The 21,079-nt window shown below is 51.3% G+C and overlaps 1 protein-coding gene across 2 annotated transcripts; it reads left to right on the top strand.

Moving 5' to 3' along the window:
* The first annotated feature begins 129 nt into the window (after positions 1-129).
* Positions 130-16,338, top strand: STMN3 (stathmin 3). Of its 2 annotated transcripts, XM_014873938.2 has the most exons (5): positions 130-465; positions 10,247-10,342; positions 10,693-10,868; positions 11,337-11,528; positions 12,013-16,338. In XM_014873938.2, exons 1-5 carry the CDS (start codon positions 447-449, stop codon positions 12,070-12,072), a joined length of 543 nt encoding a protein of 180 aa, XP_014729424.1. In that variant the 5' UTR covers positions 130-446; the 3' UTR covers positions 12,073-16,338. The 2 variants fall into 2 exon arrangements, with proteins under 2 accessions (XP_014729424.1, XP_014729423.2); XM_014873937.2 differs by lacking the exon at positions 12,013-16,338 and having other exon boundaries at positions 11,337-11,984.
* Positions 16,339-21,079: the final 4,741 nt, after the last annotated feature.

Consider the following 21,079-nt stretch of genomic DNA (forward strand, 5'->3'; position numbering starts at 1 on the left):
GCTGGTTGAAAAAAAAAATTTAAAAAAATCAATTATTTTGCTTAACTCTGCTTTCAGCAAGGGAAAAAACAGTTTAGCCCACCTCGAGCAGACAAGAAAGGGAGGAAGAGGAGGAAAAAAAATCCTCTTTTGCCAGCGCCCGGCTGGGTGTGTCTCACCCCCCCGCCTTGGGGCTGTGTTCCTGGCAGGCAGGCTTGCCTGGGAGGGATCTGCCGTCAAAGCCACCCAGGAAAGGAGGCCTGATATGCTCATTAATATTCTGAACTAGTGACCCTTCTTTTTCTTTCCACCCCTCGCCTTTCTCTGGGCGCTCCAGCCTCTCCCCGCCGCGGATGGCTGCAGCCCCCTCCAGCTGAGTCAGTCCTGCCTCCCCGCAGCATTGCAGCACCGCAGCAGCTCCTGCGCTCCCTCCCGCTCCTGCAGCACCGCTCCGCTCCCGCCGCAGCATGGCCAGCACCGTCTCAGGTAGGACAGGCGGCTTCTCGGGGGCTTGACATCAATGCTCTTCTAAAACCATCAAGTTTTAGATATTTTTATTATTATTATTCTGAAGGTTTTGTTGATTTTTTTTCCCCCCCGTGGGTTTCGGGGGAGTTCTGTACTGAGGAGGCAGCTGGTATGGCAGCATTGTTCCCCTTCCTCCCCCATACACACACCCCTCTGATGCAAGATAGCAGGTGGGCTTTTTATTTTAATATGAATACACGTGTGATAAACTTGCCAATATAAAGTATTGCTACCATTTCATTGTACCATTAGAAGATGCTGCTACGTGCCAATTAAATATTATTTTAGTAACATCGTAGAGCTTTTTTTCCCCTAAGAAAAAAAAAATTGCACGTGGTGCAGCTGGATGTCAGGAAATCAGAAATTACATTTTGTTTTGTGAAGATCGTGTGTTGCCTAAATGGGTAATGGAGAGGAAGACATAGGCAAGATTCAGTAACGCCCTAAAAAATCCCCCAAAGCCAACCAGAAGAACCTGAATGGGGTTTTGTGTTTTCTCTGAGCTTCCCAGCCCCAGATTTCTTGCACAGCTCTCATTTCTTGGCTCGAAGATGCTACAGGGGAGCGGTCCTCTGATGGCGTTGGGTGAAACGCGATGCTGCAAGGGAAGCCCTTGCTCCCTCCTGCAGCAGTAGCGGGAATCACAGCGCAGCTGCCCGGGAACCTGCTCGGGTTTGGCTTCAGGATGCCCGAGGAGGCTGTGCTGCTTCGGTCCGGCTCCCTAAAGACCCGTCTTGCTCCCTTTGGGAAGGAGGGATTCAAGTGGCTGAAACTGGGAGTGTGGGTGAAGGTGAAGAAAAGCTTGAAATGGTACAATGAACAGTGGGTGGGTTTAGAGGGTCTTTTTATTTTAGAAAACCGATTTTTTTTCTTAGAATTACTCTGAATTCTGCAGCCCACAAAGAGGGGCTTGGGAGGGGGAAGCGAGATCCTGGAGGGCTGAGCAGGATCGACAGACAAAAAGGAAGAGCAGGCAGTGCTTTGTGCCCCCCAGGCAGGGAACCAGCCCTCGGGAGACCAGGCAACACTTCTTGCTTCTTTCACTGCCCTTCGCCGAGGTTTCCTGCTGTGCATTTTCTATTTCTTGCTCCTTTTAATAAGACCAGTAGATGCAGGGTGAAGAAGGAGAGAGAGAAGGAGGGGTGTGTATGTGGGGGGAGTATAAGGGCGCAGCTGATCCTGAGCGGGCTTTGCATGCAATTAAAGACATAAGGCAGCATTGTAAAAATGTGTAAATGTGTTTATGACAGAAAACCTCCAGCTATTGTACATATTCCTGCGAGTATCCCTGTCTCAATGAACGTCTGCAGCAGTGCACTCTTGGGAGGTGCCACCCATCTCCTGCCTTCCCTACCGAGCAGGATTGGACCTCGTTTGCAGAGTGGGGGTGGGAGGGAAAGCTCAGACTTACCAGCCCTCTAAACCAAGGTTGCATCGAACTTGAGATGGACGAGGTGGTGGTTGAAACACACGTAGGCAGAACATGCGATTTCCAGTTGGTGCATTCTCACCCTCCCAACCCACTGCATGCCCATAGCACATTTCATCCTCCCAGAGAGGCAGTTTTACTGTCAAAGAGACTTAAGATCATGAAGAAGCGTGAAATGGGGCTTCCTTGTGACTCAGATCGAGCAGAGAAGCAATTTCAAGGAGTAGGAAGTCATGGGAAGCAGTGCTGTGGCAGGAGGGAAGAGAATAGGGCGCTGTGTGCCAAGGGAGGGTCGGGGCTGAGCCTCGCCCAGCTGCCTTTGCAGGAGCAGCTCCCCTTCTCCCCATCGCCTACAGCAGCACGGAGAGCAGCCTGGAAAGGCAGGAGAAAAAGAATTGGGAATCCTTCAATTAAGGAATGAGTCTTGTTTGCGTTCTTCGTTCTTTCCGTCTTTATTCTCAGCAAAAGCCCATCCGTGCTGAGGGGAGAGCAGCTGCAGTCGTCTGCGGCTGATGCCCGGGGGCTTATCCCCCTCGGGAAGATTTGCTTGGTTTGTTTAAACAAACAACCAAATCCTTGGGATGAAAAGAAACAGGGCTCGCTCCCCCGAGCCTAGCTGGGCTCTCCCTCTTTTCTCCCTGTCACCTGAGGCGTTTTCTCCCGGCCCCGGGGGCTGTTTTGGGTGCAGGAGCGGCGGGATGGGCGGCACATGCTCAGTGCCGGCTCAGCTGCGGTGCCGGCCGTGCTGCCGGGCAGCCCTCGCAGGGGCAGAGCCCTCGCAGGGGCAGAGCCCTCGCACCTCCTCCCCTTGTGCAGCAGCATCTGCACAGGGCTTTGTGCTTCTGTGCCCCCCGGGCCGGGCGCCTGGCTGGGCTCTGCAGGGCTACGGAGCTCCCTCCACAGTTTGTAGCATCTGGGTTGATTGAATAAAGAGACCTGAGATTATGAAATGATGCAGAAGGTGACATCCCCACCGGCTTTCTCCAACGCTGGCGTGTCTGAGAAGGTGGAGCCAAGAGGAAGCACCAGGTTGTCATTCCTGGCCTCATGACTGGGCATGGTAAATGGGCCTTGGCAGATCCCAAGGTTTCTCCGTCCTGCACTGAAATGTGAGAGCTGAGGGATTTCATGTAGCTCTGGGTTATCCCCTGATCCCTTTTCTGGGTGCCATTGAAGGACACCATATGATATTGCCCTGTCCTGCCTTTTCTACTGCTCATGCTGGAGAGTCAGAGTCCTTTCAAGCTCTCCCTCTCTCTCTGTGTTCTCAAGAAATGACCATTGTCTTTTTCTTTGCCTGTTGAAGAAGTCTATGTGGCCTTAAAAATTATGGTTCTTTTATTGGGAATTCAGTTTTACATGCCAAAAGAGCCTATTATTATAGTAATTTTTTTTTCACCAGTGTATCCAAACAAGGGATCTAAATAATTAGCAAATACTTGTTCTTTCTAAAATATAAATAACATCTTGTTTAGTGGCACCATGTAGACTCTGGGAAGATGCTTCAGATATCTCAAAGGAGCCCTTTTTTGGAATCTGTCATGTTGGTTCAGATCTGATGAAGGCATTGTTTTATCACATGAGCACATTTTCCTTCTTTAGAGTAAAAGCTGAGATTTAGTGGTCTGATGTGGCAACCAGAAGGCTGCAGATAAACCCATTGTGACAGCAGAGGAGTGAAGGGGGCCAATGATTCTTCATGACAATCCTTGGAGGGACCCGAAGCTCACTCAAACTTCTATACCCCTAAATTAATTAGAAAAATATGCATGGATAATCCCTCCCAGTTGTCCTACTGACATGAGCTTTACTCCTCCAGATGTGAGTTATGTTTTAAAAATTAAAGTCTCCACTCCAGAGGGGAGTTAAACCAATGGGCTGTGATTTAGAAAATACAAAAGAGCCAGAGAGCAACTGAAGACCATGTGCTGTGGCCCTTTGGCACCTCCCAAATGGTGAAGAGCTGCTCAGTATATTTCCAAATAATACTTTTATTCTTTCAAGGTACCTCTACATGATTATTGCCCTACTAGAGAATCTTATCCCCTTTGAATTTGTTTATACAGATAGTACCACATATAATGGGGAAATCAAATAATCCTCAGTTAATGTGAAGGAAACCAAGATCCAAGGAGACCAAATGACTGTCTATGGTCACACAGCACATCTGTACTGACACATCACAGCACTGGGCTCTGTCTTTTACTGTCTCATGAACTGCTGGTCATGAAAGAGCTCCACAGCTCTTTCACAGCACTTTGTCTCACCCAAACCTGACTGTGAAACCTCAAATCCACAAACACTCTGGGTCAGCTGCTTCCATGTGGTTCCTTCCTCTGCTTTAACAAGCAACACAGGCCACACTTTTCTCCTTCCAACAGTAACCCCCAGCCAGGGCTGTGCTGCACAGCTTGGGCCCTTCTCTGAGCCCATACAAGAGGAGATTTCCCTGGTTATTTTCCTGGGAGCAGCCCACATGCTCCAGTGCTATAGCTTGAGTGATTTGCTGATGCATTGGCTGGGCACAGCATGGGTTGTTGTGACATTCATGAGCTGCCAATAAAACCTGGAGGGAAGGAGGTGGGTGATTGGAAACCATTCCTGGGCAATAGTTTAGCAGATGTCTGACAGAAGGCAGGGTAAACCTCACATCTGCCTGTTCTCATGGATGTTTTCATGTGAGCCCATGGTAACTTCAGGGCCTGGATCTCATGGTGCCCCTATCCCATAAGTGTGGGCTACAACTACTGAGCTGACAAAAAACCCCCAAACCCCTCAAAAAACCCCATCAACCAACCAACCGAAAAAAAAAAAAAAACAAACCTAACAAAGAAACCCCAAAACCCAAACAAAATACTCACTAGTGTTCTCTGGTTCTGTAAGGTCTGCTGCTGATTTGTTTGTGGAACCTGGGGAACAAGAAGGTGGAAGTATATTAGACCAGAGGTGTGGCCAATATTTTTATGATAGGATTCATAGCAGGGAAGAATATCTAGAGCCTGATGTACTCTCAAGGCTTGTTGAGGACTCTGGTTGCTTTTATTGTGTGTGTGGCATTGCAGTCTGTGCTGGAGGTCTCAGTTCTCTGTCTCTCTGTCTTCTGTACCTTCTGTTTAAGCTTTGACTGCATTTATAATTGGCCTATTCTTATTTTTTCATGAGATAATATTCATTATGGAAGCAATTCTTACTTCTCCGAAGTTATCTTCACAAACCAAATTATTTTCTTATAATAACCTTCCTCTGACCTTGCTATCAGACAGAGCACATCCAGTCTCATCCATTTAAATTTCACATAAATTGGCCTTGCTCTGCCTCTGGTTCACTGTGACTGATGCCATGGTGGTATTGTGCCAAGATAACCTCGCTCTGTTTTGCTGGATGCCATTAAATACCACCCCAAAACCTGGCTGCAGTTTAGCTTTATGTATTTAGGAAACAGAGAACAAAATTTTAATGAATAATAGGTTTCAAGCCCCACCATCCAGGCACATCATGAGCAGGAAAATTAATCCCATTGCTCCTGCACCACACCATTGCCAGCTGTTCCTCCATCTCTGGCACCACCAGCACTTGGGGAGCAGCTGGATAATGTCTCCAGGGATTGACCTGGAGATAAACACTTTACATGGATCGATGGTGTGCACAGCACTCCTGCAAAGCAGCGGGGATATGGAAATGCAAGATGTTCCCTACAGCACTAGAGGGAGCACAGGAAAGGAGTCACTAGAGAGAGCTGGGAGCACCCTGAGCCTCCTGGTGCCTTGGTGAAGGCTCAGGACACCTCCCTTCTTCTCTTTGAAACAAGGATAAAGTGATTTTTCCCAGGCAATATATTCTATTGTAATATAATAATAATACACAGAAAAAAGTAAGATGAAAAATTGTAATAAAGATTGATTGGCTCATGGGGTGTGGGGTGGAACAAATCAAACCAGAATCAGCCTGTGCTGATTGCAGGGCATAAATGTTCAGAAAGGTTGAAGGATTGACTGCACCTTTATGGATTGTAGCTTAATCACTGCTCAAATTCCTCTAAAGCCAACAAAATGTGAGTTCACTCTATTTTACAGGATGAGACACTGATCTATTTCCTTTAACTTCTATGGGTTATTCACTTCTTGGTTTACACAACTCAGTTACTTGCAATGTTTCACCTCAGTTCTGGTATGACAGCAGTGAAATGTTATGACACAGTGATGAAGACCATATCAGAGTGAATGAATTTGCTGCTGATCCTTCTATTGCAGTGTTTGCCTTAAAAGAGAAGTAAAATGTCAGTAATTCATACCTGAATGAGCAACCTATCCTAATCCTCTGCCTACCAGCAAGGCAGAGTTCCTGCTGCACCTCTGAGACTGAAGAAATGCTTTGGTATCAAATCCCTGAAGACCTGAGCCAGATTAATTTATACAGAAATGAAATGTTTGCTCAGTGCAAGCTGAATTTATTTTTTACTAAGTTAACAGAAATAAAAATGCTAATAGATACTCAAGTAAAAAGTTCAGCATTCCCTAATTGTTCTTAAAATATGTGCATTTGTACACTAGATCCATCCTATCTGGGCAGGAACTCCTTGGCCATGTCATATTCTGGCCAGCCACGTCTTTTCCTGGTTCAAAGGTTTTGTCCACTGGTATAAATATGTCCTCAAAACCATAAATCTATTCCAGATGGGAGTGCAGATATTCTGAAACAAATTCTAGTGCTGAGGTTGGCAATCTTTTACCCCTGAGTTTTAAGCAGCTGTGATTGAGCCAAAGTTTTGCTTCAGGAGATCTCAGGTTTGATCTTCACTGACACAGGTTCCTAAATAGCCACCCAGAAGTTTTGGGTCTTCCTTTTGGTTACTGAATCAGAGGATGTACCTCTCCTCACAGGATGCCTTTTCTTGCCTTAACCTGCTAAAACATTTGTCACTGAATGTGTCATGAGCACATCAGTGCTCATGGGCCATCATTGTGATGCTTCTGTGTCCCACGAGTGCAACTGCTGGCTCTGGAACACAGGGATGGGGATTTCAGGGACCCATGGAGTTTTCAGGACATGGATCAGGGGCTCCTCAGGTCATGAATGACATTGAGGGGTTGGGCTCTGTTCAGAGAAGAGAACAGAGCTGGGGAAGTGTTTGGACCTCTAGGAGTATCTGAGGGAGCTGGGGAGGCTCAGCCTGGAGGAAAGGAGGTTCAGAGGGCACCTTCTCACTCTACAACTCCCTGACAGGAGGGTGCAGCCAGGTGGGGCTCAGCCTCCTCTCCCAATTAACATGACAAGGACCGGACAAGAGGACATGGCTTTTGTCATGGGGTGCCAGGGGAGGTTTAGATTGGATATTGGGAAAATGTTTTCACCGAAATGGCTGTCAAGCCCTGATACAGGCTGCCCGGGGAAGAGGTGGAGCCACCATCCCTGGATGGATTTAGAAGCCATGTAGATGGACATCTGTGGTTTAGTGGTGGGCTTGGCTGTGCTAGGGGAACACTTGGACCTGATGATCTTGGACAGTCTTTCCAATCCGAGCAAATCTGAGACGATTCTGTGCTCCTATGATTCTACAATTTCTTCGGGAGTCTGTCCTTGTCCCTCCTCATGGCCGGCCCCGCGGAGGTGCTGAAGGGACAGCTCCGGTCCGGGTCCGGCGGAGGGGCCGCTCCTGCAGGGACAGCTCCGGTCCGGGTCCGGCGGAGGGGCCGCTCCTGCAGGGACAGCTCCGGTCCGGGTCCGGCGGAGGGGCCGCTCCTGCAGGGACAGCTCCGGTCCGGGTCCGGCGGAGGGGCCGCTCCTGCAGGGACAGCTCCGGTCCGGGCGCGCAGCCCCGGCGGCTCCGGGGTGCCGGGGGGCTCGGGCCGCTCCGCTGCCCCATCCCGCTGTTCCCCCCGGTAGAGGGGAGTGCCCGGCAGCGAGGGCTGCTCGGAACCTTCCCCCGCCGGTCCCCGGGGCCGCGGCAGCTCCAGCCCCGTTAATTGCATCTGACGGCTGGCGCCGGGGTGCAGCTGCAGGCGGCGGGGCGGGGGAAGGACACAGAGCGCTCCCAGCTCTCACCACAGCCCAGGGTCTTTTGTCCTTTTGCTCCTCTTCATTTTAATTGACAGAAAGGGACGGTCAGTTTGTTCTGCAGAAGGGGAAGCAGGGCAGGGGAGATCCCGATGGAATGGACTCAGCTGTGAAATCACCACGGCAAACCTGCTGGAAGGCAGGGAATGCAGCATGGACTCGTCTGCACACAGTGCCACTACTGAAGCCCAAGTTATGAAATACAAAGCACTGTGCTCTGTAACAAGTGCTGTCAGGCAATTAAATTGAATTAAATGAGGAGGCCAAGGGTGTGGCACATCTGCCTCATGCCTTGGTTTCACCCAGGACCAGACATAATGGTGGGGCAACGACCTTGTTGACTGGTTTGTTTGTATTAAATGGTAATGTCTAAACGATAATAAATGATAATGTCTCTCATCTATTCCCAGGGATGCTCCTCAGGGCTCTTGGCAGCACATTAGAAGATGCATTAGCTTCCTGATCCATGCCATGACTTTGGGCCTCTCAGATGCTCTCCAGAGGTTTTTTTCATTAAGAACAAAATCAAAGATGTCCAGCTGCCACTGCTGGTGTAAACTCTTCCTATTTGGTTTACATTTAACAGCAGGACTGGGCAGGAGGTTCAAATCAGAATGGGGAGCAGGCTAAAAAAGTGTTCAGTCAAGATCTGAGCTTCGGGGATGGTGGTTTAGCAAGAGAAGATGTTAGTTTAGGGTGAAGTTCTGTACCTAGGAGGAAAAATAAGTGCAAGCATGAAGCAGGCATAGGTTTTCCCACTCAATTAGATGTGGGAAGACAGAGGAGAATACCTGAAAGATATTCCTAAGGGCATGTCATACACACGATGTTACTTTTTTTCAGAATTGTTCTGTGTCTAATGCCTCTTCAGAACACAAAATTCTGGGGATTTCCCTGTCCTGGCCCAGGGGAGGGTCTTGCTCTGAAGGTGGCACTGGAAGCTGAGTTGCAGAGTCTCCTCTGGCTGGAGCATGAAATGAGCTCGGTACAGAGGGGACAAACCAAGGCCAGAAGCACCAGGATATGTGGGAAATCCAGAGGCAGGGCCAAGGCAGGACAGCAGAATGCCTGTGCCTGTGGCAGAGGCAGGAAGAAGGGCAGCACAGGTTTGTCAGGACATGCAGCCATGATGACACTGTCCTCTTGAGCCTAGGTGTCACCCAAGGAGCCAGCCCACGTCCTCACAGGACCCATGAGGCAGCAGCACCCACTGCTGAGCCCCAGATGCTGACCTGCCACATAGGAGTGATGCTGTGAGGGTTTCATTGATGTGATAAAGAACATGACAGCCTGACAGAGCACCTCACTGACTTCAACTCCTATTCTGAGGTTCTTTGTCAGCAGTGTGCAAATAGTTCACTGTCTTAAATGTGCTGAACTCCAAAAATACAGGAAAAGATTGCCCCAGAATCAGATGGCTGCAATCTGTGTTGGGGCAGCACTTGTGATCACTGAGGGTGCTGTGGTGCATCCTCCAGTCACAGGAACAATGAGCAATCTGGAGGGCTCACAGCAGCAGAGCTCGAAAGGATTGTCTGTTTCCTGTCCTTTACAGAAGGATGGTTACTGTGGTCACAGACTGTGCCTGTCTCTGTCTGGGTGGGCCAAGGTGGTGGCAGAATCCTTCCTGATCTGCTGCTGCAGGGTAGGAGGCAGCTTGTGAAGTTGGGGTCCAGCTCTTCCCCTGGTAGCAGAGCCCCTGAACAGTTTCAAATACCCCTTTGTTCTCCACATTGCTGACCTCCTGTTGCCTCTTCACCCTCACTTCAGAAATGCTGAACTGTGAAATATTCCCAACTCGCCAGGGCTTGAGCAATGTTTCCAGGTGTCAGTGGGCATCATTTACCTCAGAGACTGGAAATTCCACTTCCAGTGGAGAAAGGGTGGGGCAACTGCCCCAACATGTCTAACTAAATGGGTGCAGCATCCCAGCTCCTTTGGAGGGAAAGCCTTGCACAGAAATTTATACCCCTAGATGTGTTAAATCCCTACTGTGTGTGTTCCCATAACATTTGCCACACTGGCAGCTAATTTAGGCTGCTCTAGATCAAACACTCCTTGGGGACCTTTTGGCAAGCTATGGCAGCATGGAAACATCTCCACAGAGTCTGGGAGCTGCAAATGGGATTTCCTGGCAGCATGGAAAAGCCTCCATAGAGTCTGATAGCTGCAAATGGGATACTTGCTTTATTTCTCTATGAGAAAGAGATGCTGTTGCCATTAGAATCTCTCTCATTGCTATTTCATATTTTTCAGCCTACAAGGAGAAAATGAAGGAGCTGTCTCTGCTCTCCCTCATCTGCTCCTGCTTCCACACCCAGCCCCATCCCAATACCATCTACCAGTATGGAGGTAGGTAATCTGCTCCCACAGGATCTCCAGCTGTGTTTGGATTATTCTCCCACAGGCAATGTGGGAGCTTGCCAGAGTCAGAGTCTCTCTGCTTCATGCTGGGGTGACATACAAGGTATTATTATCACAGCAATGTGACCTTTCTGTAATTATTCTATGACTTTAAATAAATTACATTTGCATGGAGGGGATGAAGGTGATCACTAATCAAGAAATTCTGGAGGTAAAACAAAATCACCCAGATCAGGACATGGGAAAATCCTAATTCCTATGTGAGGAGCTTGATGACCTCAGGTCACTCTCTTGAACTGCACATGTTCACAGAGTGACTGGTTTTTTTCCCCACAAAGATATGGAGGTGAAGCAGCTGGATAAGAGGGCATCAGGCCAGAGCTTTGAAGTGATCCTGAAGTCCCCTTCAGATTTATCTCCTGAGAGCCCAATCCTTTCCTCCCCTCCCAAGAAGAAGGACCTGTCCCTGGAGGAGCTGCAGAGGAGGCTGGAGGCTGCAGAAGAGAGGAGGAAGGTAAGATGTCCTGTAGAAGCAGTGACTTTCCTGGTACTAATTACACCAAACCCTAAATCTCAGCAAGAATAATCTAAAACAGCTGGGAAGTGTTCTGACTTGTTCTTCCACTGTAAATTGTCAAGTGAGACATGGGAATCATGGAGTGAGGTTCTGCAGCGTGATTTAGGCAGGGAATTCAACTCCATCATCATCATCATCACAGTGTAGATGTGGCACCTGGGGACAGGGGTTAGTGGTGGGCTGGCCAGTGCTGGGGGAACTGTTGGATTCAGTTATCTCAGAGGGCTTTTCCAACCTAGACAATTCTGTGATAGCAGGAAAGAGGCGTCAAAAGTATCTTCCGAGCAAGAAGATTGTGTTATGGGGTGGAGGGGTGGTTTGAGCAGAGGAGGGAGTCAGGAGGGCTCTGTGGGGAGATGGAGGCCGGCAGAGCCTCTGCAGTGGCCTCACGGCTGTGCCTCGCAGACCCAGGAGGCGCAGGTGCTGAAGCAGCTGGCGGAGAAGCGGGAACACGAGCGGGAGGTGCTGCACAAGGCGCTGGAGGAGAACAACAACTTCAGCCGCCTGGCCGAGGAGAAGCTCAACTACAAGATGGAGCTGAGCAGGGAGATCCGTGAGGCACATCTGGCTGCCTTGAGGGAGCGGCTCCGTGAGAAGGCGAGTGTGGCCCCCGCGACAGGGCTGGGGGTGCTGATCCTCGGGGGAAAATGGGGTCTGGTCCCAGTGTGATGGGTGAAGGGACAGGGTGTTATCTTGGTGGTGGTTGCTGAGGAGGAGCTCTGCTCCAGAGCAGCATGAGGAGGGGGGGTTATGTCCTTTAAGGTCAGTAGAGAACATAGCCTGGATAATCCTGAGAAGTGCGAGTCCAAAGCCACAGCACCAAGCCCACTGAGGGCTGCATGGCTGAAGGGTTTTGCAGGAGAGAGGAGCCAGGAGTGCATTCACTGGAGGTTCCATCATCTCCAGACTCCCATACATGATTCTTCACTCCTTGCAGGTGTAACCCCCTGCCCTCGAGGTGTTTCGGATGGGGAAACTGGTCTCTTTTTTTATGTCTGATGCAAATCCTATGTGCAGGAGGAAAATATTGATCACAGGAACAGGGCGTGTTAGCCCGGTGTCATTTCTCCCATCTTTGCAGGAGCTGCACGCAGCTGAAGTCCGCAGGAACAAGGAACAGCGGGAGGAGATCTCTGGATAAAGGGCTTTTCTACACATCTAGCACCTGATTCCTGTTAACAAACCAACCAGTCGACCAACCAACACATTTTATTTTGTTTGTCTAGATGCGACATTCGGTTCTCCATGCCCCCTCCCCGGTGTTTGTCCCCCAGCTACACGCTTCTCTCTGCATCCCTAATCGTCAGTGCTTGTGGGGATTCACAGATCATAGGGACCTCTAAGCAGAATAGCAACTAGTTCACATCAAATAGAGAATCAATCAGTCAATCAAACAGCTTCTTTGGAGGGTTTGTCCTTTTTTAAAAAAAATATTTCTTAAACTGATGTAAAGAAAAAAAAACCAAAAGAAGATATTAATAAATTCAACCAGCAGTGTCACAGAGATACGGATTTCTTATCGGGGCTTTTCCTCCTCTTGGTGTTTGCTCTGAGCCAAATATCAGTTTCAGAAAAATGGGAAATAAGTGATAATTTCTGTATGTGAAGTAAAATAGGAAGCAGCCCCCTGTTTGCCCATGGTAGGAGAGAGGAAGGAGAGGGATGGATGGCTCAGGAGTTGCAGTGTGCAGAGCCCCCATCTTTTGGCTGCCTCCAGAGCCAGCCCAGTTAGGCAGTGACCACAGTCCTCATCTTGGGGTGGCTTTTGAGAACCTGAGTGGAAGCAGCCGAGGGGCTCCACCCAAAGCTTGGTGCCAGGTGCCACATTGCAGCAAGTCCCTGCCACAGTGGGCACTGACTGATGGCCTGGTTGGCCACTGAGCCACCTTCTCCCCTAGCTGAGCAGGGACTGAGAGGTCTTGGCTGCTCTACCCAGGAGAGCTATGGGCTCCCCAGTGCTCCACTCTGTTAGGAAAGCAAATCCAACAGAGACAGTGCATGGCTGTGAAACAGTCTTTTAGGGAACAGAAGAATCCTTCCCTCTTTCCAGTGATGGATGTGGCTCTTTGGGGCCATCACAGGGCAGATTGCTGGACACCAAATCCTAAGGCTCTTTTCTCATCTCCACAGAACTCCCAACTGGATGTGGGACGGATCCCTCCATGGCCATGGCTTGATGTCAGGGGACTCTGCTTCTAAAAGGAAGGGCTACCTTACTGCCAAACCCCTCCTCCTGGGCTGGGGGGAGGACAGGGCTGTTAGAAAGCTCCTGTGCTGTCAGTGACAAAAGAAAATTAGATTTAGGGCAAAGAAGGAAACTGAGGGTTGAATTTCTTAACAGTAGCTAATGATCAGTTTATAGTAGCAGCTGTCTTAGATAAGCATCTGTGTAGAGCGCGGCATCACCGCCAGCATCACCTCATCCATATAGTGACGAGAAATTTTAAAAAGTTTAAAAAAAAATTTAAAAAGTAATTTAAATGAAATGTTTGTGTGTAAGAAATGGTTGAAACTGTCAAATGTCTGTGTCCCACGTTGGTGGGATCTGAGAAGGTATCTGCGAGATATTAACCCTGTCCTACTCTCTGTGGTGCTGAGTGTTTGCTTGGTGTGTAATTCTGACCTGGAGCTTGTTGTAAATACTGTTTTTAGTACTATGATTATTATGATTATTATTATCAGAAATATTGTACTCATGAGCAAGAGTTGAAAACAAGAGAAATGGCCATTTTCACTCTCTCCTAGGGGCTCAGAAGGAGTCGGAGGCTGGGCCAGGTGAAGGCAGGGTGCAGTGGGATACTGGACCAGAGAGCAGCTGGAAAATGATGGAATTGGGAGCTGGAGGCAGCCGAGTCCTGCAGGCAGGGCGGTGAGAGCGGGGACGGCTGCTCCTCGTGCTGGGAGCATAAGGAAGGGCTGAGAGGAAGAATAGAGGTGATGCTTCAATTCTGGTACCTATAATTTAGTGTTGATCTAAACCTCCCCGTATGGAAGTTCCAGGTGGTTCCCTGCAACCCCGTGGAAGCTGGAGGACCTGTCAGGTTTAGCATGTGCTGGAACAGAGCTGTAAGAGGTTGTGCCAGTCAGGGCCATTCTCCCAAACAGCTCCTGAGTCTCCAGGCTCAATTCCTGCCTGGATCTTCCCTCTCGGTCCCTTGTCCTGCCCTGTACCCCTCTCTTCCCCCTTCCTGGAGCCCAGGTGGGTCTCGAGGGGGGATTTATTCTTGCAATAGCTTTTCCTGGCAAAAATTCCCATGGCAAGTGCAGAATGGCCTGGCAGATGGTGCTCATGCAGGTGTGAGCACTGGGAAAACAATTTTTCTCCCCTCTATCAGGTTGGTGCAGTGAGGGATGGTGGATATGGCTGGAAAACGTGTCACTGCAGGAGAAGCTGCTGCACCAGAGTAGCAGGGATGTGCAGGGAGAGTTGTGCACTGCTAATGTCAGGGAGCTGCTGCCAAGACACCAGCCAAGGAACCAGCCTCACATGTGGGGCCAGAGGCTTTATGTGTCCTGGAGCCATGTTTTGCCTGGTGCAGATGGATGGAGTAGGGATGTTCAGGAGCTTGTCCAGTGCCACTGGGCACTATCAGGGAAATGTGTGACTGCTTTGGCTGCGTGGTGTTGGCTGGATGAGGGGTGTCCACCCACTGCTCCAAATCTATCGTGGCCAGGAGCTCATGCAGCATTGTGCCCAACCTGCAGCACATGGCACGGGCCAGGATCATGGCTATTCCATGCCTTTCCATATCCCTTCATGCTATTGGCTATGTGCAGCTGCATACTTCATGCCTCAAATGAGACTAATTAAATATCCTCATTAACATCCTTACTGCCCCAGCCTATGTCATTCCTGGAGCATTCCCATGTACCATGGATGTGGACACGGCATGCGACCCCCCTAGTTCTCGGGGTCACCTTCCTAATTGTGGCTTGAGATCTCCACTGATCCTTGAAGTTGTTAATGAATAGAGTTCTGAACCAATAGTTTGCAGCCCCATTTTTGCTGCAGCATGTGGACATGGGAATGTGCCTTGTAGAGGAGCATCCTCAGGGCTCCCACAGCACCCCTGCCCAGACCTCAAGTGTGGCAGCAGTGTGAGGGAGGAAAGTCAGGAGGGTGACATCATGATCTGCATGCATAGGCCTTCCAAGAGCCCCCCTGGAGAAGAGCCTTTGATTCGGGCAAGAGAGAGGAGCTGAAGCTAAATGAACTCCCAACTGGCACCAACAGCTGGGCGATGGGTGAAGCTGTAGGAAAGCCAGGAGCCTGGCCTCCAGCCCAAATTACAGCTCTGTGCCCACATTATTCCATACAGCAGAGCTCAGCTCTGCCTGTAAATAGGCACTTCCAAGGATGCTGGCCCCTCTGACTGCTTCTGGACTGAGCCTATTTCTTGTCTTATTATTTTGGAGTCATTAAAAAATCTTGCTCTAACCCAGTTGTGGGGTTCTTTTGAGTTGACCTTCCAGGGCCGGTGGGAGTTGAGGAGTTGCATGCATCCTACCTCAGAGTAGGTCGGTATTGCTGCTCCCTTTCAAATGTAAACTTCAGCTTGCTTGCTTTAGCTTAGCCCTGCGTGACTCTCTGGCCCTGGCTCTGCAATCCTGTCTTGTTCTATCCCTCCCATGGCATTCCTGTCCTCCTCGCAGTGGCTGTGCACCCGGCTGTGCACACGCGCACAGAAACGCATCCGTGGAAATGATATATGCACACACACTCTGATACCACTTGAAATGAGTCAGGGAATGGCTGTTTACGGTGCTAGAGATTTCTTATTCTCCATGCTAGGGACGAGATGACATAGCAAGACCAATAAACTCCACCTTCGTAGTCAGTTGTCTTTAAGTAAAGCAGCAGAGGGGCACTGGCCCATGCCTACGTGTGGGTGCTCCGTGGTCCCCGGGATGCAGGGATGCAGGGGACAGCTGGGCATCCCTGCCCTGTGCCTCAGTTTCCCACACTCTTTGAGAAGGGGACATAGATGCTCCCTCCCCATGGGGACCGCAGGAGAGCTGATGCCTCCACATCTCTAAAGTGCTCTGAAATGGAAAGTACCAAAGTATGGAGTCAGGATACACAGCCCTGGCCCACGGCTGCAGGAGAGGGTTGGAAGATGACTGTGTGGGCACAGGGCTGAGCTGTCACCCCAGGGCTCAGCACCCCAGTTGCCCTCTGGGCAGGATATGCTCCTCCTGCCACAGCTGGGCTCACCATTCCTTGTGCTGGGCGGGGAGCTGGAGCAGTGTCATGGAAAGACTTTCCATCCCTAACAGAGCCTTGTCCGGTTCCCTTTGGTCTGCCACGTGCATTTCATTGTCAACTTGAGGTTGTTGTTGTGCAAAAGAAGTGATCATGAAAAAAAATAAAGGAAAAAAAAAGAAATAAAGTTGGTATGAAACCGTATGTGTCCATCTCTCTCCAGAAATGGGTTTAGTTCCAAGGCTTTTCTTTGTATTGTGAAAATACTAATAAACAGCATTAAACAGAAGATTGACCTAAAGATTTAACCCTAATCCTCTGAATGCTCAGTGACTGGTTTTTCACACAGCATAAAAGAGGCAGAAACTGACAGTTTATCACCATTCTCAGAGGGAGAAAGTAATAAATGCTTGAATGAGGGTCCTGCTGCCACCTCTGTGGCTGGGAGGGAGGGTGTGCAAAGTCTCTACATAGGAAGATCGAAAAAGATATAAAACAGTTACAAATACAACAAATGCAGTTCTAGAAACCACATGAGATTCTTTATTAAAAACTCCAATGCTTCCTTCATGAGCTTTTCCTGAGAAAGGATCCAGCCTGGGCTGGACAGAGGGGGAGGGAGCAGGGCTGTAGTCCTCAGGGAGATGGGATCCTTGCATGGCCAATGCTCCCAATCCCATCCCTGGAGCCAGGTACACAAAAATGTCCAAAAGCTGCAACTGAAAACAGGGAAGCTTGTAATCCACAAGGACATGTGGGGGAGGGTGCCTGGCTGCTTTCCCTGCTGCTGGGGAAATGTTCCCCCAGTCACCTTTTGGGGAGGGCTTTTGCCACCACAAGTGGTCCCCAATGTCTCTGGCCACTGTCCTCCCTGTCCTTGAGGGGGTGTTGAAATAGCAGCATCCTCCTGGGCTGTCCCACATCTTGTGATCCCACCAAAATAACCAGTGTGGGAGACTTTCCAGAGAGCTCAGCAGCACTCAGTGAACAAGGAGACAAACTGAGGGGAAGGCACGGGGGATAAATTTTAACTCTCAGGGCAGTGTTCTGTAAGAGCAGGAAGGACAGTGCCAGGACAGTGCAGGGGCCATCACGGTGGTGGCAGTGGCAAGCAGCCCATGCCTGATGCTTTTCCCACGTGTCCTCAGGACGCTGCTGCCCACACAAACAGGAATTCTATTTTTGCAACTTGACCTTCCTGATTCTGGAGATAAAGACCTGACTGCAAACGCAGCATTGCTCACTTTTCCTCTGAGATTTGATACAGTTCACTAACCCAGGCTCTTCTAAAACATGGATGTAGTAAAGTAAACCTCTGCATAAATTTGTCTTAGGAAAACAGGCACAGTCCTTGGTGCCAGCCAATTCGAGATACATTGACGAGACCAAGCATAGTCACCTCCTAACTAGTTAATTAAAGACACATCCTTCATCCTTTTGTGATCTGAAGGAGAAAAACACAGAGGCATGTGATCTGTTGGGGCAGGATGGGGCGGGAGGAGAGGAAGGAATCGTGGAGAGGCTCCCACCACCTTCCAGCCCCACCTACGTGCAGCCTCGCAGGGCTGAGTGCTGGAGACACAATACTGAAGGCTTGAACCGCACTCCAGCATCCACAAAATCACAGAATCAAGGAATGGTTTGGTTCCAACCCCCTCCCATGGGCAGGGACACCTTCCACTATGCCAGGTTGCTCCAAGTCCCATCCAGCCTGCCCTTGAACACTTCCAGGAATGGGGCAGCCACAGCTTCTCTGGCAACCTGTGCCAGGGGCTCCCCAGCCTCACAGGGAAGAATTTCTTCCCAATATCCAACCTAACCCTGCCCTCCCCCAGTGCCCCTTGTCCTGCCACTCCATGCCATGTCAAGAGTTCCTTGTGCAAAAAATCAAAACCAAGTCAAGAAAGCAAAATACCTAGGTAACTCTTGAAGAGATCCCTACAAAGTGCTTGAGCTGTACCTGAGTAAGGGAAGGGATCAGAGACTCTGCCAAGGTAAATGCAAAGGCTCATCTGGGCAGGCAAAATGCAGAAGTTTTGCTGAGTGGTTTGGTTTGAAAAAAAACAGCTCACCCTGTTTCAGCAGCCTCACTGGCACTGTGGCTGGAGCAATTCTGCCCACTGATAAAGGGGCAGAGCAGGGAGCACATTAGGTGCCAGGAGGTGAAATTATCCCACTCTCTGTGCTAGGAGGAGCCCAGGAACCTTCCTGTGGCCTGGGATCTGACAGCAAAAGCTAGGTTTTGCTTTCCAAGGGGCCACTGACTGCTGGAGAAACTGGAGCAGGGCAGCATTACTGGGGGTTTGCTGCCTTCTTACCACCTTGATAAGGCCTCTGTTCTTGAGCACTGTAGGGAGATGGTTTTAGTGGAAAAAGGGACGTTTTATCTGTCCTGTCCAACCCCACCAGGGTCCTGAGGATGCAGCTGCCTGGGAAGACACCAGCAGTGGCACTGGTAGAGAGACAGACTTGCTTCCATGGAAAAGGGAGCATGAAATTATCCATTTCCAGTGGGTAATTTCACCTTGCTGGTTATTTTGGAGAAGGGAAAGAAATACAATTCCTCGTGGAATATCACTTTAATGGAATTAGCTTGGGTCAACTGGTGAGGGGGAACAGGAGGGAAATAGGGGTGGCAGCTGCTTATCAGGCAGGGTTGGTTTGCATAGGGACAAAAAAAAAAAAAAAAAAAAAAAGGAAGAGCCTTGGGGGGAAAAAAAACATTAAATAAACCACCAGAAATGTATCAGACAAATGGATCATTAGAAATTTGTGTAAAAAAACACTAAACAGACCAAACGCCACCTGAACACCTGTCAGGAAAAGCCACCCACCCAGTAGCTGTGAAAAGCTGACAGAATGGAAACATAGCGAGTGTTTCCAAAAAGGATTCATGACTTTTGGGGCCTCTGGCCTCGCTCATCCCTTCCCAAAACGTGTTAACCACCTACTCACAGAAGTGCAATGTGGTAAAATCATGCAAGAAGTCCTGCGTGAGAAATTCTTGAGTGCCTCCCAAACGCTGGGCTTCACAGGCACAGAAACAGCAGAAATTAACCAAAACCTGTGACAGCTTGTGGTGGCTGGGGAAACACTGAGAGCAGAGTCACAGCTCAAGACTTAGTGCTGGTAAGGACCAGCAGCACTTTGAGGATGGCTCAAACAAGAAAACAGGCCCTGAATCAAACTTTTTAAATGATAGAAATGGCCTTGGGGAGACCCTTCCAGCGCCTAAAGGGGCTCCAAGAGAGAAGGAGAGAGACTTTGGGCAAGGGCCTGGAGTGACAGAGCAAGGGGAATGGCTTCACACTGACTGAGGGCGGGGTTAGATGGGGTATTGGAAAGAAATTGTTCCCTGTAAGGGTGGTGAGGCCCTGGCACAGGGTGCCCAGAGAAGCTGTGGCTGCCCCTGGATCCCTGGAAGCATTCAAGAAGTGTTCAGGCATGAACAGCTGAGGGCTTTCACAAAACCCTGGAGAGCCAGAGGTTCTTGGGGGACACAGGGCTTGGGGGACACACACAGGGGGCACATGCAGGGTGCACGGGAGGGATGCAGAACCTGGGAAAAGGATACACAGGGGACATGGGGGACACAGAGGACTGAGGAGGGGGACACAGGGGACACACAAAGAGGACATGGAAGGCATGCAGGACCTGGAAAAGGGAGCATGCAGGACGTGGGAAAGGGGCATGCAGGAGAAAAGATGTCCTGCAGAACCCCAGCTGGGGACACGCAGGGGACGTGGGGGGCACACAAGGAAGCATGGTCGGGCGGGGGGAACACAGCCCGGGGGGACATACAGTGAGACACGGGGGGCATGCAGAAGCCTGGAGGGTGACACACAGGGGACGCGGGGTATGCAGGACTCCAAAGGAAGACGCAGGGTACACGGTGAGGGGGCAGACAGGACACATGGGGGGCGGTGCGCGGGGCACAGGGGACACGCACAGGGGACCGGGGGGGAGCAGGAACCAGGGGGTGACACGCAGGGCTCGGGTCGCGGACAGACTGGGGGGGTACGAGGGGTACAGGAGACACAGGGGGGTCACGGGAGGGGGGGGGGGGGGGGGACACAGGGGGGGATTCCCCCGCAGGACCCCGCGCGCGGGGACCCCCCGGCGGCGCGCGCCGCGCCCCCTCCCACCCCCGCCCGGCGGCGGCGCAGGCGCAGAGCGCCCGCCCGGTCCCTATTTCACGGGGAGCGCGGGCCGCGGCGCCCGCGCCAAATTAGTCTCGGTAGCCGGTGCGGGCCGTGCGCCTGCGCGGGGCCCGAGAGCCGCGCGGCGGAGCCCCGCTCCCCCCCCGGCCCCGCTGCCGCCCTGCCCGCGCCCACCGCCGCCCGGCCCCAGCGCCCGCCGCCGCAGCCCGAGCGGGGCCCGCGGGACCCCGGCCCGAGGTAAGCGCCGGGCGCGGCCTCGCCCGCCGCGGGGCCTCCGCCGCACGCGCCGCCCGGGTCCCTGCGGAGCGTCAGGACGTTACGGCGGCGGCGGCAGCGCCCGGCCGCCCGGCCGCCCCGCGGCCCCCCCGCCTCCTCCTCCTCCTCTTCCTCCTCCTCCTCCTCCTCCCTGCCAGCGGGAGCGCGCCCACGCGCCCCTCTCACCCCCGCAGCCCCCCCCCTTCCGCGCGCGCCACCCCGCACCGGGGGCCGAGGGGGGACAGGGGGGACACCACGGCGGCACTCGGGGCACCCCCTGCCCGCCCCCCGCCCGCCTCGGCGCCGGGGGGGACCCCCGTGAGCCCCTCCCCGGGCAGCCTCCACGTGCAGCGCCCTCCACCCCCGTGCACCCCACTCTGCAAACCGCTCCCCGCCGTGCAGCCGCAGCCCCCCCGGGCACCCCCTCTCTGTGTCCCCCTGTGCTGCACTCCGGCTTCTTCCTCCCCGCCTTCTTGAAGCCATTCTCCATCGTCTTGCTGCTTTTCTGCCGGGCAGCCCCCCACTCATGC

This window comes from Sturnus vulgaris, chromosome 17, assembly GCF_052056855.1.
Source record: "Sturnus vulgaris isolate bStuVul1 chromosome 17, bStuVul1.hap1, whole genome shotgun sequence".
In the NCBI taxonomy this organism is placed as follows: Eukaryota; Metazoa; Chordata; class Aves; order Passeriformes; family Sturnidae; genus Sturnus; species Sturnus vulgaris.

Coding starts and splice junctions, on each gene's coding strand:
- STMN3 (XM_014873937.2), top strand. Junction 10,343..10,692: donor TACCATCTACCAGTATGGAG/GTAGGTAATCTG, acceptor TTCCCCACAAAG/ATATGGAGGTGAAGCAGCTG. Junction 10,869..11,336: donor CTGCAGAAGAGAGGAGGAAG/GTAAGATGTCCT, acceptor TGTGCCTCGCAG/ACCCAGGAGGCGCAGGTGCT.